This window comes from Varroa jacobsoni, unplaced genomic scaffold (assembly GCF_002532875.2).
Source record: "Varroa jacobsoni isolate VJ856 unplaced genomic scaffold, vjacob_1.0 scaffold_1378, whole genome shotgun sequence".
In the NCBI taxonomy this organism is placed as follows: Eukaryota; Metazoa; Arthropoda; class Arachnida; order Mesostigmata; family Varroidae; genus Varroa; species Varroa jacobsoni.
In genome coordinates this window covers 45,437-56,188 of record NW_019214280.1, presented here as the reverse complement: position 1 = coordinate 56,188, position 10,752 = coordinate 45,437, and the positions used below count along the sequence as shown (strand labels likewise).

The 10,752-nt window shown below is 37.8% G+C and overlaps 2 protein-coding genes and 1 long non-coding RNA gene across 11 annotated transcripts in view; 2 read left to right on the top strand and 1 right to left on the bottom strand.

Moving 5' to 3' along the window:
• The first annotated feature begins 1,398 nt into the window (after nucleotides 1-1,398).
• On the top strand, nucleotides 1,399-9,608 carry LOC111269325 (thymidine kinase 2, mitochondrial). Of its 4 annotated transcripts, none has more exons than XM_022848819.2 (6): nucleotides 1,399-1,834; nucleotides 4,023-4,084; nucleotides 4,424-4,620; nucleotides 7,613-7,711; nucleotides 8,143-8,403; nucleotides 8,509-8,823. In XM_022848819.2, exons 1-6 carry the CDS (start codon nucleotides 1,768-1,770, stop codon nucleotides 8,576-8,578), a joined length of 756 nt encoding a protein of 251 aa, XP_022704554.1. In that variant the 5' UTR covers nucleotides 1,399-1,767; the 3' UTR covers nucleotides 8,579-8,823. The 4 variants fall into 4 exon arrangements, with proteins under 4 accessions (XP_022704554.1, XP_022704553.1, XP_022704555.1 ...); XM_022848818.2 differs by having other exon boundaries at nucleotides 1,405-1,834; nucleotides 8,143-8,392; nucleotides 8,509-9,608; XM_022848820.2 differs by lacking the exon at nucleotides 1,399-1,834 and adding an exon at nucleotides 2,125-2,256 and having other exon boundaries at nucleotides 8,143-8,392; nucleotides 8,509-9,608.
• The window catches only part of LOC111269324 (V-type proton ATPase subunit D), an 8,960-nt gene continuing 2,303 nt past the window's right edge, over nucleotides 4,096-10,752 (bottom strand). Inside the window, exons 2-6 of one of the 5 annotated variants that reach the window (XM_022848816.2) lie at nucleotides 6,990-7,134; nucleotides 6,064-6,378; nucleotides 5,603-5,727; nucleotides 5,174-5,388; nucleotides 4,096-4,307 (exon numbers count right to left, since the gene is read on the bottom strand). In XM_022848816.2, the coding sequence (XP_022704551.1) occupies nucleotides 4,282-4,307; nucleotides 5,174-5,388; nucleotides 5,603-5,727; nucleotides 6,064-6,378; nucleotides 6,990-7,109 (801 nt within the window). In that variant the 5' untranslated portion in view covers nucleotides 7,110-7,134 and the 3' untranslated portion in view covers nucleotides 4,096-4,281. Of the gene's footprint in view, nucleotides 4,308-4,626; nucleotides 5,409-5,602; nucleotides 5,728-6,063; nucleotides 6,379-6,989; nucleotides 7,135-7,331; nucleotides 7,607-9,032; nucleotides 9,147-10,752 lie in introns of those variants that run through there. The other 4 variants (XM_022848815.1, XM_022848811.2, XM_022848817.2 and 1 more) reach the window with 4 other exon arrangements.
• The window catches only part of LOC111269326 (uncharacterized), a 9,851-nt gene continuing 9,742 nt past the window's right edge, over nucleotides 10,644-10,752 (top strand). Inside the window, exon 1 of one of the 2 annotated variants that reach the window (XR_002685722.2) lies at nucleotides 10,644-10,731. This is a non-coding gene — a long non-coding RNA (uncharacterized LOC111269326). The remainder of the gene's footprint in view (nucleotides 10,732-10,752) is intronic. The other variant, XR_015314547.1, reaches the window with a different exon arrangement.

The window sequence follows — 10,752 nt, the reverse complement described above, 5'->3', positions numbered from 1 at the left end:
CCTGACAGAAATGTAAATAAGTGATAGACAAATAAAGATATTCCATATCCTAGCTGTAGGCCGCAACTTACAAAGTACAGCTTATGTGGTGACAACATAATCTGTTAAAAATAGGTCAAGCTTTTAGAAAAATTACTCTTTCGTGTAATTTTAGGAATACCTAAATTAATGAGCAAATAAGGCCGTTATTCGTTCATAAGTGTTTCCAGCAACCTAATTCTGAGCTTAAAATAACAAGTTTTTATTACTACCAATAATAATAACATATACAAGTTTCCTTCTGCACGTTACTTTTACAAGAAAGCTTTAACCCATTATCCTCATCCAAAGTTTGTAAATTTGTATAGACGGAAAAGGCATGGGAACTTCATGAAGTGTCGTGAGCATATCCGCAAAGGACATCGACGTTGTGAGTGTGTGACGACGGTGTGCTCTCTGACTAAAATGTATCTTTGTCGAATCGGACTCCAGATCCTACGGAAATGAACTGATCGCACTGCTTTCATAAATAAGACATATACTCAAAAGAAAAACGGTAAGTATGATATTTACATACGCAAAGAAGGCTTAAGTCAACAATATAACCGACAAATCCTTCCGAAGAATGTAACAACAAGAAAGGAGTTTTGATGTGGGAGCATCTTTAGGTGAGCCGAGCACCTCACCAATCAGTCGGTTTGGTTTCGGCAAGTAAATTTGCCGATTTTATTGGAAACATCTGTTTTGTTTCATAATTCGGTTCACCATTTTAAAAAGAAATTATCGTTGAACTATAACCGAAGCCTAAACATGGAATCACCTTCTATGTGACACTCGTTCGTTTTTTGAACGAATGTTGAAACGAACAAAATGTTTATATGGAGATATTAATTTATATGGAGTCTATACATCTGTTTCTGTTTTAGACAAATCAATGGAATATATGCCGCTGCGGCAACTTTTCTAAATTTCCATTAAACTTACTGTCAAATAGACTTTTAAGGTTCTGATTAATTAAATCTTGCAGCTGCCAAACATATTTGCTTACTGAGATGTGTAACTGATGCTAGCCTTTGAGGCACTAACAGTGACAAATAAGAAGGATTTGCTTCTGCTAAGTGAAAAATAAATAGGTGTTTCGGGGGTGGCAACGAGGGCAAGCGCGCAACTCTCTGCAAAGAAAAATGTCCAAACTAAGTTGGCTGAACCAGATGTTAAACCACGGTAAAACTAATTATTTGGTGGCATTGCAAAAGATGTAATAGACATGTTTGTAATTTGGCTTTCTTTGATATGCGCAAGCGCTAACACCAGCTGATAGAACATAGAGGGAAATTCGAAATATAGCCAGATAGCTCCTGTGGAGAGTGGCGCAGAAACTAGTCTAATTTCGAAATCCTGTGGTCAAACAGCTGATTTTAACCTGGTAGTTCAGATCGATGCCACATCTGAAATAAAAAATTGTGAATTCTTTCATTTAGCTCAAAGAGCAATAGTCGTGTCCACTTTGTCAGTACTGAATAATCTGGCAAGAGACAAACAATTATCGGGCTTTATGATGCATTTACTCATAGTTTCAACGCCGCCTTAGGCAGCATCCGCCTATTTAAGTCTATGTCAAGCTTCGCCGATTTATGCAAGGCATGGCAACACCATTTTGTGTTTCTTCATCGCGCATCAGATTACCAGCTATATTAGTTTGTTAGTTGACAATCACTGAAGTATAAGTGCGCAGTCTTGCTCGAAGGCCGAAGAAGATGTCCAAACATACGGGTTTTCTATGACGGCATGCTTCTTGCACTATTAAGGTCTGCATCTGCTCTTAACCGGCACTTAGTAACTCGACTTCGAAAAGGTTAGTACCTAACGAATCAATGGCAGCAGTGGTTGACCCGCGTAAAATAGAACCGAACTGTAGAAATAGGTTAGAATTCAGCGAAGTATTGTATAACCCACAAACTTTGAAAGACGTTTAATTTTACAAAATATTAGTAATTAGTAAACAAAAAAAAGTTATTAAAAAAAGTATTAAAAAAAAGTAAGCCAAAGTAAAAAGTGCGCTTCTTTTATATCGTTCTTGGTACTGGAGTAACATCAGCTGGTTGATAGTGCGTCTCCGCCACTCAGCTGTATGCGGGGCTCTTTGTGATCGTTCTTTTCGGCGCCAAAACCTAAACAGTATTTAGTGCTATTTCGCTCCGTTCTGACGACTGCTTTTCTATTTATCGTGTAATCCGTTGTTAACCCGTCCTAGCTGCCAGGATTAGAAATTCGCAGGTGCACATTTTTGTTGTTGAAAGTGATGCTAATTCAGTCGAATTTTTAGGTGACACTTGTTTCGAGTAATAACTAAATAACATGTCTGTGACATAAGCAGTACAGATTTTTTACGTCAGATGCTGTTCAGGGTATGACCATCTAATTCGTTAATTACTAACGTCTACGGTGCCGAAAATGTACTAACATAGCAAACATGGTCTAAACTAACTGGCATTCAAGCATACTTTCCTATATTTGGCCACACCAATGAGCGGATATACAACATGCTTTTACGCCTAGACTGTTAGTAGTTAAATACGAAGTTAATTAGTAATCGAATGCGTTTTTTTTTTAAAAAATTACACAATAAACACGTTGTTTGCAGATACTTCGAAAAAAAACAGGTTATCACACAGTTTTACAATAGCTCTCATATTCGTGCTTTGCGTGCATCTATTTAAGAGCTATTATTTTTGTCAAAAGTATCGGCAGGCTCTTTCTATCGATTCTATCGGTTAAAAACTACTGGTTTAAGCACATTAATTATACGGATTATAAACCAATGTTTATATCTGTACAAAATGGTTCAAAATTCAAGATCAATTTTTTTTAATTGAAGTTTTAAAAAAAAACTGACTTTGAAGAGCAGTGGATACATGCTGAACCAACCTTCAGTTTTAAGGAGCTTTAACTTACCCTTTCTGATACAACTGATTATCTTGTCAGAATTTGTTATGCGCATAATTTTTTAGCTAGAATACGTGCTAGTGTTACAACATGAGCTCGAAAAAGTAACCCTTAACCATAACGAACGCTTGATACCAACGAAAGCAGGAGTTATGTTTTGGAAGATTCAGTCAGCGAAGATTCCCTAAATACGTATTTTCGGTATTAAAAATCAAAAAATAAAAAAGAGTTCTGTACGAGACTCTTCGTCTGGCCTTATTAACGAAACGAAAATTTGCTACATGTGGTGATGACAGTGTTCAAGTAACGACTCCAAATCTCGTGCTAAAAGAAGCATGTATAGAATCATTGTGCCCTATCAACCACGTCAGTTTTTTTTACAAATTCAAATTTTTTCAATTTGTACCTGTGAAGTGATACAGCAGGATCTTCTTCGAAAAAATATGCAATGCTGTGCACTATCGATTTCAAGTAATCCAAGAAGCTCATTATTTTGTTGGCGTTTCATCCCGCCAGCAGATTGAATAACTGTTCTTTGCTTAAACTTTGATGACAAATCACTGCTTTCCGCTGTGGCTACAAGTTTTTTTTTTATATTCTACGTAAAACGAGTTTTCACCTAGTAGTATTGGTTTTACATAAACACACCTCATGAAACCGAGCCACTTAGCTTTCTATGCATTTTGCCGTAAGAAATGTGATCCAAACAATGAGTAAGACTTCAATTTCTTTTGCGATTAACGTTACATACGAGCAGGTCATGTTTATTCTTTTCTTTTTAGCTTCTGCGATTCTGCTAAAATTAAGCTTCTGCGAGAAGATATAAATTGCAAAGCTCACCTTGTATACATATAATTGAACTTTATACGAAATTTACCTAATTAAATGAAGAGGTAACAGGAGACGCTTTTGCTTCCGTAAGTGAACGTCACGTAAATTAGATTTAGCTACATTTTACTGTAACTACATTTAGAATGAGCGCATCAGCAAAAACAATGCTGTGTGGAAGCATACAATACATTTATGCTTAAACATGAGTTTCTAGTACACACTGGAATATAGCATTACGTTACTAAATCATTTCCAAAATGTTTCAGCCACATTGCGATTCAAAATGGAGAATGTAAACCCAAAGTCCATCAACAAAAGAAATTTCACGGTAAGTTTGTTTCATTCTTTTATTCTTTAAAATTACTTCCATGATGTTCGTCGGCTATCTGAGGATACGTAGTAGGGTGAGACCAAAACAAATGGGTAGTTTTACTTAAGTTAGACCTTTTCGAAGCCGATACGGTTTTTATTTGGCGCCTCTTCACTGTCTGCTTTACAACATACGTGGTTTTCCTTGCATTTCTACTAAGACGTAGATAAATAACCCAGAGCTGCAATGGAAGTACGGCGGTATGATTTTTTTAACATTAGTATACTGGCGTTAGGTTAGTACCCGTTATAATATGAGTGTTTTTTAACCGAGACCGTCGCATATATTCCTTTTAAGATCATTGTTGAAGGAAATATTGGCTCGGGAAAATCGACATTTCTCAATTCATTCGGAAATTTGTCTGATATTACCATTATGCCTGAACCTGTACATCGATGGACCAATCTTGGTGGAAAACACAATCTACTTGAACTGATTTACAAAGACCCACTCAGATGGAACATGGCCTTTCAAAGCTACGTTCAACTCACAAGGTGAGCGGTAGTTTCTCTATATATTTTAAAAGTAAAGAGTCTAGACTGGACATTTCGTTCTAAACTCACTTGGTTGAACTTGTGTATCTGTTAACTTATCATTAATTCACTTTAGATTTTAGCTTAGTAATATTAAGTTCCTAAGGAGGAAAAGTCCTAAGCAGTACATTCCAGTATTTCCCACAAGAACTGTTTGAGTTTGCGTTTTTCCTTCATATGCGATTGCTGTCAATAGACGACGCACAATCTTCGAATTGTCTTTATCTTTTATTGAACTGTTTCTTATCGCTTTGGTTTTTTGTTCAATTCTAAAGAAGTGAGCACAGCTAAGTCGATTAACAGAACCAATCACGGATTATTTACTGATCATTCAGAGTAAGTAACAAGAACGTTATTTACAATCGCCTTAACAAGATAGGATCAGCTAAGCAAAAACACTTCCTTCCGGCAGATCAGAAGATAATATCCAGATCTTCTTCGTTATGAAGAAGATCTAGAATTTCATTGCGAAGGGTAATGTCAGAAGGATATTTTAAATCATCATGGACCTCACCCCGAATACATCTCGGTATTACGCATGAGCTTCCACTTCCAGTAAGACTGCTGGTAGTGCAGTCGTCGTCCTCTCTTCGAGATTTCGGACAGGAGTATCCAGTGCTGTATCGGTCAGTGTCTTCTTTTGTAAAATGGTGCATTTTTTTCTTTTGGATCAACTTTATCCTGGCAAACGATTCACGATCCAACTCGTCAAGCTCTTCCTGAATGTGTCTGAAATTGTTGGAAGGGTGCTGAAAAGTCGTTAAACGAAGAATGCAATGGTATTGATAAATGAGTTGCAAACTTAGGCTACGGTGTATAAACACCTGCCTGCTAAACTCGGAATTTATGTCTTTGATTTTTGTCACATTCGCCTTGGTATAGATCTGCGCCTTTGTTTCACCGCGGCCTTTATTTGACCCTGTTTTAGCATGATCGAATTTACCTGATCGTATTCTCAAATCGAGGTATTATGAAGGTCTCAAGAGCCTTCATTCGTCTGTTTGTTGATTGAAGTGCCTGGGCAAGGTCTTTTTCGATTTTTTGTACAGAAGTGACGGTCACGCAGAGCTACGGCCGTCCCAGCGCGTGAGAAAGCAGCCCAGTACGTGTCGCAGTAGCATTAAACAAAGCATTTATGTTATATCAATACGACTTCTTCCATATGCACAGGCGCCTAACTACTGTTAGCTAAATGGCTCTGAAGTAATCAGATGATGAAAAATCTACGTGCTAATTATAACTGGTATATGTTTTAGCGAAGTTTTCTTATTCTTCGTCGAAGTTTTGTTGAAGAGATAGATATTCTATACTTAGTCGTATTAGAAAAACAGCATGTGAAATAAGGAAAGGACGACCATTATATTTAGTATTGTCGATTAATTATGAGCGTGCAAGGCAACGTACATCTATGAGTTTCGCAAAGCATTGCCTTACTGCTTTTAGTTTCTGACCGCCACGAGACAAACCAATAAGTGCAAATGGATCGTGTTCGAATTCCTTTCGGTAGACTTGAAAATCCACAACGTGTACCCCAGCAACCTGACTTTGATGCGATTTAACGGTGACGAAAGCACGGTCTACGTATCCATTGATGACACTTTGTGTGAAATGCGAATTGACATATTTCGCTTCGGCAATTGCCATCATGGCTGTGGTGAAAACACTGATCATTTCGGTTTTTTTGGTCCGATAAATTTTTTCGTACTCGCGTAGTCGAATCTTTTACAGATAAATAAACGCAGACACCAACATTTATGTAAAGCATTAGTTATAATACGTACAGTTAGTTGCTTAACTAATTGAAGGTGCTCGCGTCAAGTTACTTAAACTTTCCAAGACCCCATGCTGCCTACCTTACTTTTTGGTAATAAAGCGTATTAAAAAGCCACGTAGGCGCCGACTAATTGTAAATGTGATCTGTTGTTTGCCGCAATATATGTGCAAAAAGATTGCTCTTAAACGATCACCGTTGTCGTATGTTGTGTGGATGGAATGCCATGTTACAATCCACGCGCCCGAGATTTCAACATCTCGGAGGGATTTTTTCTGCTTCGACAAGCGAGTCATCGAATCCACGCTTTCCTACGTCTAACTAAGGATCGTTACTTTGAGCCATTTACCCGTCACGAATGTTATCTTTCTGTACCTGTGCGGAATAGTCAGCGTACGCTCGTTCAACCGCTCTATGTTCCCAACGGCCAGTTTCAAATATATATGTGTATGCATATATATATATATATACATATATAGATAATATATATATATATATATATATGGGTCAACGAATGATAAAATGAGATATAGAACATATATCATATTAGATCAGTTACGGTGAGCGATTCTGCCTTCTGCTCAAGAAGGTCGTGGCCCCTCTTGATAGCCCGAAGTCGGTTGACTAGGTTGTTGTAGTTTTCCCGAGATGCGAATACATTGTAACGGTCTTTCGACATTGAAACATAAAGAGTTTCTGACTACCTGAAAGACGTAAAATACAAATAGATAAAGTCACAAACTAAGCGGTTACAATTCACTAATTCGACACGGTAAATGTTGCAAATGTGAAATGACCTTTTGGCCGATTTAGCCGGCATTACAAGGTTCTACTAGCACATTAAGGCGGTGGGAATTACTTCTATATAACGATGCCCCTTTTTATTTCTATAACTACATACCTTGCCAAATACCCTCGGCTGTTTACGTTGTGCGATACATATTATCGCGCTGAATTTGAAAGCGTCCACAAACTCGTTGTTGTTTGGGAGCTAGCAGTAGACGTTGAATATATTGGATAGCCAAATATTTTCTTCCCGGTCAAAATAGAGTGAGCTTCAGTATACTATTGGGATGGTGCTCTTAGGCATACTACTGCCGATCTCACTAGATTTTGTAGAAAACAAAATAAATATATAACCTTATGTATACGTAACAGCTCTAGCTACTTGTGGTTTTATAGATTACAGATGCATACTAAAAAGGTTCCAACGACGTTTAAGCTTATGGAGAGATCACTGTACAGTGCGCGGTATTGCTTTGTGCAAAACTATATTAATACGTGAGTAAAGATTTGCGAATTTATTGCGTTACAATAAGATTTAGCATCTTTTTCGAGACTGATTAGGCTGAAGACCAGAGGCGTCATTCAATAAAGAGTTTGCTTGCTTTGAATGTTGCATGCAGCACATATGCTCTCACAGCAAAGACTTTTACAAATAATGGGGAAAGTATGAAAGAAGAGCAGAATGCAAAGCCTATGTTTTTGCAGCAGATTATTATACATTGATTAAAGGTGAATCGAGCTCAAAAAGAAAGGTAAATTGTCCTTAGTTAACTGAACTCATAGGTCTTCATGACTTACCCCTTGAGCTTAACGCGCACACACACTCGTTAGGGTAAAGTAATTTAAATATCTGCTTTTTCCAATCGTTGAGGACACAATCAAGATATATACACTAACGAAATATGTGATATTTATTTTAATATTAGCAACATGATGACAGATTGCGAGCGCATCATTTGTAACGAATGGCTCGAGTTTATCTGCGCGACGCAGGACGTCAGTGTAGACCTCGTCGTATATCTGCGCACCAATCCGGAGGTAGCCCTCGAGAGGATCCGAACGCGCAATCGGAATGAAGAAGCAGCCGTTCCTTTGGAATATCTTCAGGCTCTTCATGTTCTTCACGATGATTGGCTTCGGGGGACATCACAGTTTAAGCTTCCTGCCCCTGTTGTAGTAAGCACTAAGTAAATACATACAAGAATATCTATAAATTCGAATAATGTTTTATTGCTGAAATTGCAGCGCAATTAGTTTTCGATATATCCGTTTTGTATATGAATGCCTTTCAGGAACTGGACGCTAACAGATCCGTGGAAGAGGTGCGAGCTGATTTCAAGAGCTACGTTCTACGGAACATGACTCAAATGTGTTACCTAGCCAATGATGAAGTTTAGCTTGGGCAAACGACATCGGCTGGCCGGCCTGTTTAAAAACTCCTAGCCTAAGATAGTCAAGGGCTAGTGTCTCCTGCCTCATAACTCTGCAACCTTGTTTCAGTCTAAACTGGAATCTTAGCTTTTAAGAAACCTAAACATAGTCTAAATGCAATAAACAAATATGTGAGTGCTTATAAATGTATCGTACAATAAACTAATGTAACAACACCTAAAGCCATCGTTAGTGAGTCGTGCTCGCCTTATTCTTGTAAGAGCCATTGCCGATTCGCACACGAATCCTGGACACACAATTAGGAAAAATCCAAAGTAGCAAAACATGGCCCATGGGACTGCTTCTCTCTTTTCAGTCCTCTTCGAGTATAAACTGCAGGTCATGATGAACTTAGACAGCTGTCGCACTGTCGTCACTGGAAATCCTGGAAGCATCTATATCCGTATTTTGTTAAGCAGTATTGTCGACCCTCATCTGCATCTGCAGGTGGTTGAGTTTCATAATACATCAATTAAGCATGAGGAGGCCGATGAAACACCTGCGAACATGATTTCTGTAATGATGAAATATCTGTTTTTGTGTCTAAGGTATTAGCGAACTATGAATTTGATGACTATACATACATAGCTGCATTAGGCTAGAAATTAACAGTTAAACATCGTTACTAGTTACGAAACATTTATATGTTTCGTATCGAACTTGCTTACGAGCAACATTAAAACATCCATTAGAAATTCGCGCGTCTTTATGCGTTTAAAATAGAAATCGTTGTGTCAATATTGTTACAATAAGACTAAAACGATCGTATCCTAGCTGCAGGTTTCACAGTCAGTTGTTTATAAAAGTATGAAAAATAGCTTCGTAATTTAACAGATATTGTTCTGCCTTGCTTCAGGCAAAAAGGTTAGTAACAAGCCATTAGAGTTTGTATAGTATGTCTACCTAGTGTGAAATAAAGTATTTTCGGACGGATGTGCTTGTCAAGAACGGATGAACTAAATGATCTTGTTTCGATCTTAGTAGGTTGCCTGCGATGGGCTTATTAGATTGATTACAGAGTAAACAACATGACCTCATGCACCAGATCTTGCTATCGTTTATAGTCAATTTGATATTTTTAGACCAGCAAATGCTACATAGTTTTAGAGCCAGTCTAGTGTTAATATTAATTATTAGTTATTACAAATTTACACTTACAATTACAAAATACTACAAATTAATAGCTAATTTGGTCTCATGTGCGTGTATCGTAGTAGTAATACGGTTAAAGGAATCTGCTAGAACCTATAAGCTGTCATTTGCGCAGCTCGCATCTAAGATACGTGAATTATTCTATGAGAAATTTCTATGAAATATTATTTCACATAAATGTTATGGCCATACACCGCCCTTGTATTATTAGGTAGGGAGAGAAAAAAAGGGAGAGGCGCAATGCACTGTTTGTAGGGTATATAAAAAAAACTAGCAGTAGATCACATTGCACCTTTGTTACTGAAACGTATTATAATAAGCTCTCAGATTCACCATACGCGTGTTTGTCGTCGAGATACGAAACAGATGCGGATCTAGAGTATAGTTATTCATTCGCCGAGAAATCGAATTACACAAAACATTCTTTCTATCTAATTTTATAGATTTGTCGGTGATTCGAACAGTCGTAGTAGAATTATTTCATTTTACCTTATCTATTTGAATTTGTAGATCTCTCTTATGAAGTTTATTAGGTGATGGCAGTGCCAGTGGCTGTGTAATAAGGATTCTTAAGTATAAACCTGTTGTATACGGTTTACCACTGAATACAGCTTCTTGAGCAGAACTAAATGGTCGTGAAGTTAATCTTTTTGTGAAGATTTGAAACTGCGTTGCTTTTTTGCTGCAGTTGCGTTCAACAGCGGCTCGATCGGCTGTTGTCGTCTTGTTGTCTGTGTATGCCGATAGAGATGACTATCTTTTCAAGATTACGCGCCGTTTTCGTCATCGTACAAAGCGCGAATGGCTGAACGCTTCGTTCGCTCCTTCAATGGCGCTCACGTTTACAACATGATCAGCAGACAATAACGATCCAGACAGACGACTCGGTGGGATGCGATATCAGCCACCATCCATCTAATTTGCATTTCAAAGTAGGTGCCTTAATTATTATA

What these genes read in the sequence shown, in the direction of transcription:
- LOC111269325 (XM_022848818.2), top strand. Translation starts at nt 1,768, where the DNA reads ATGCTTCTTGCACTATTAAGGTCTGCATCTGCTCTTAACCGGCACTTA. An exon ending in GTGCAAAACTATATTAATAC is followed by an intron (nt 7,712 to 8,142) that starts GTGAGTAAAGAT and finishes TTTTAATATTAG; the next exon opens with CAACATGATGACAGATTGCG. An exon ending in AGCTTCCTGCCCCTGTTGTA is followed by an intron (nt 8,393 to 8,508) that starts GTAAGCACTAAG and finishes AATGCCTTTCAG; the next exon opens with GAACTGGACGCTAACAGATC.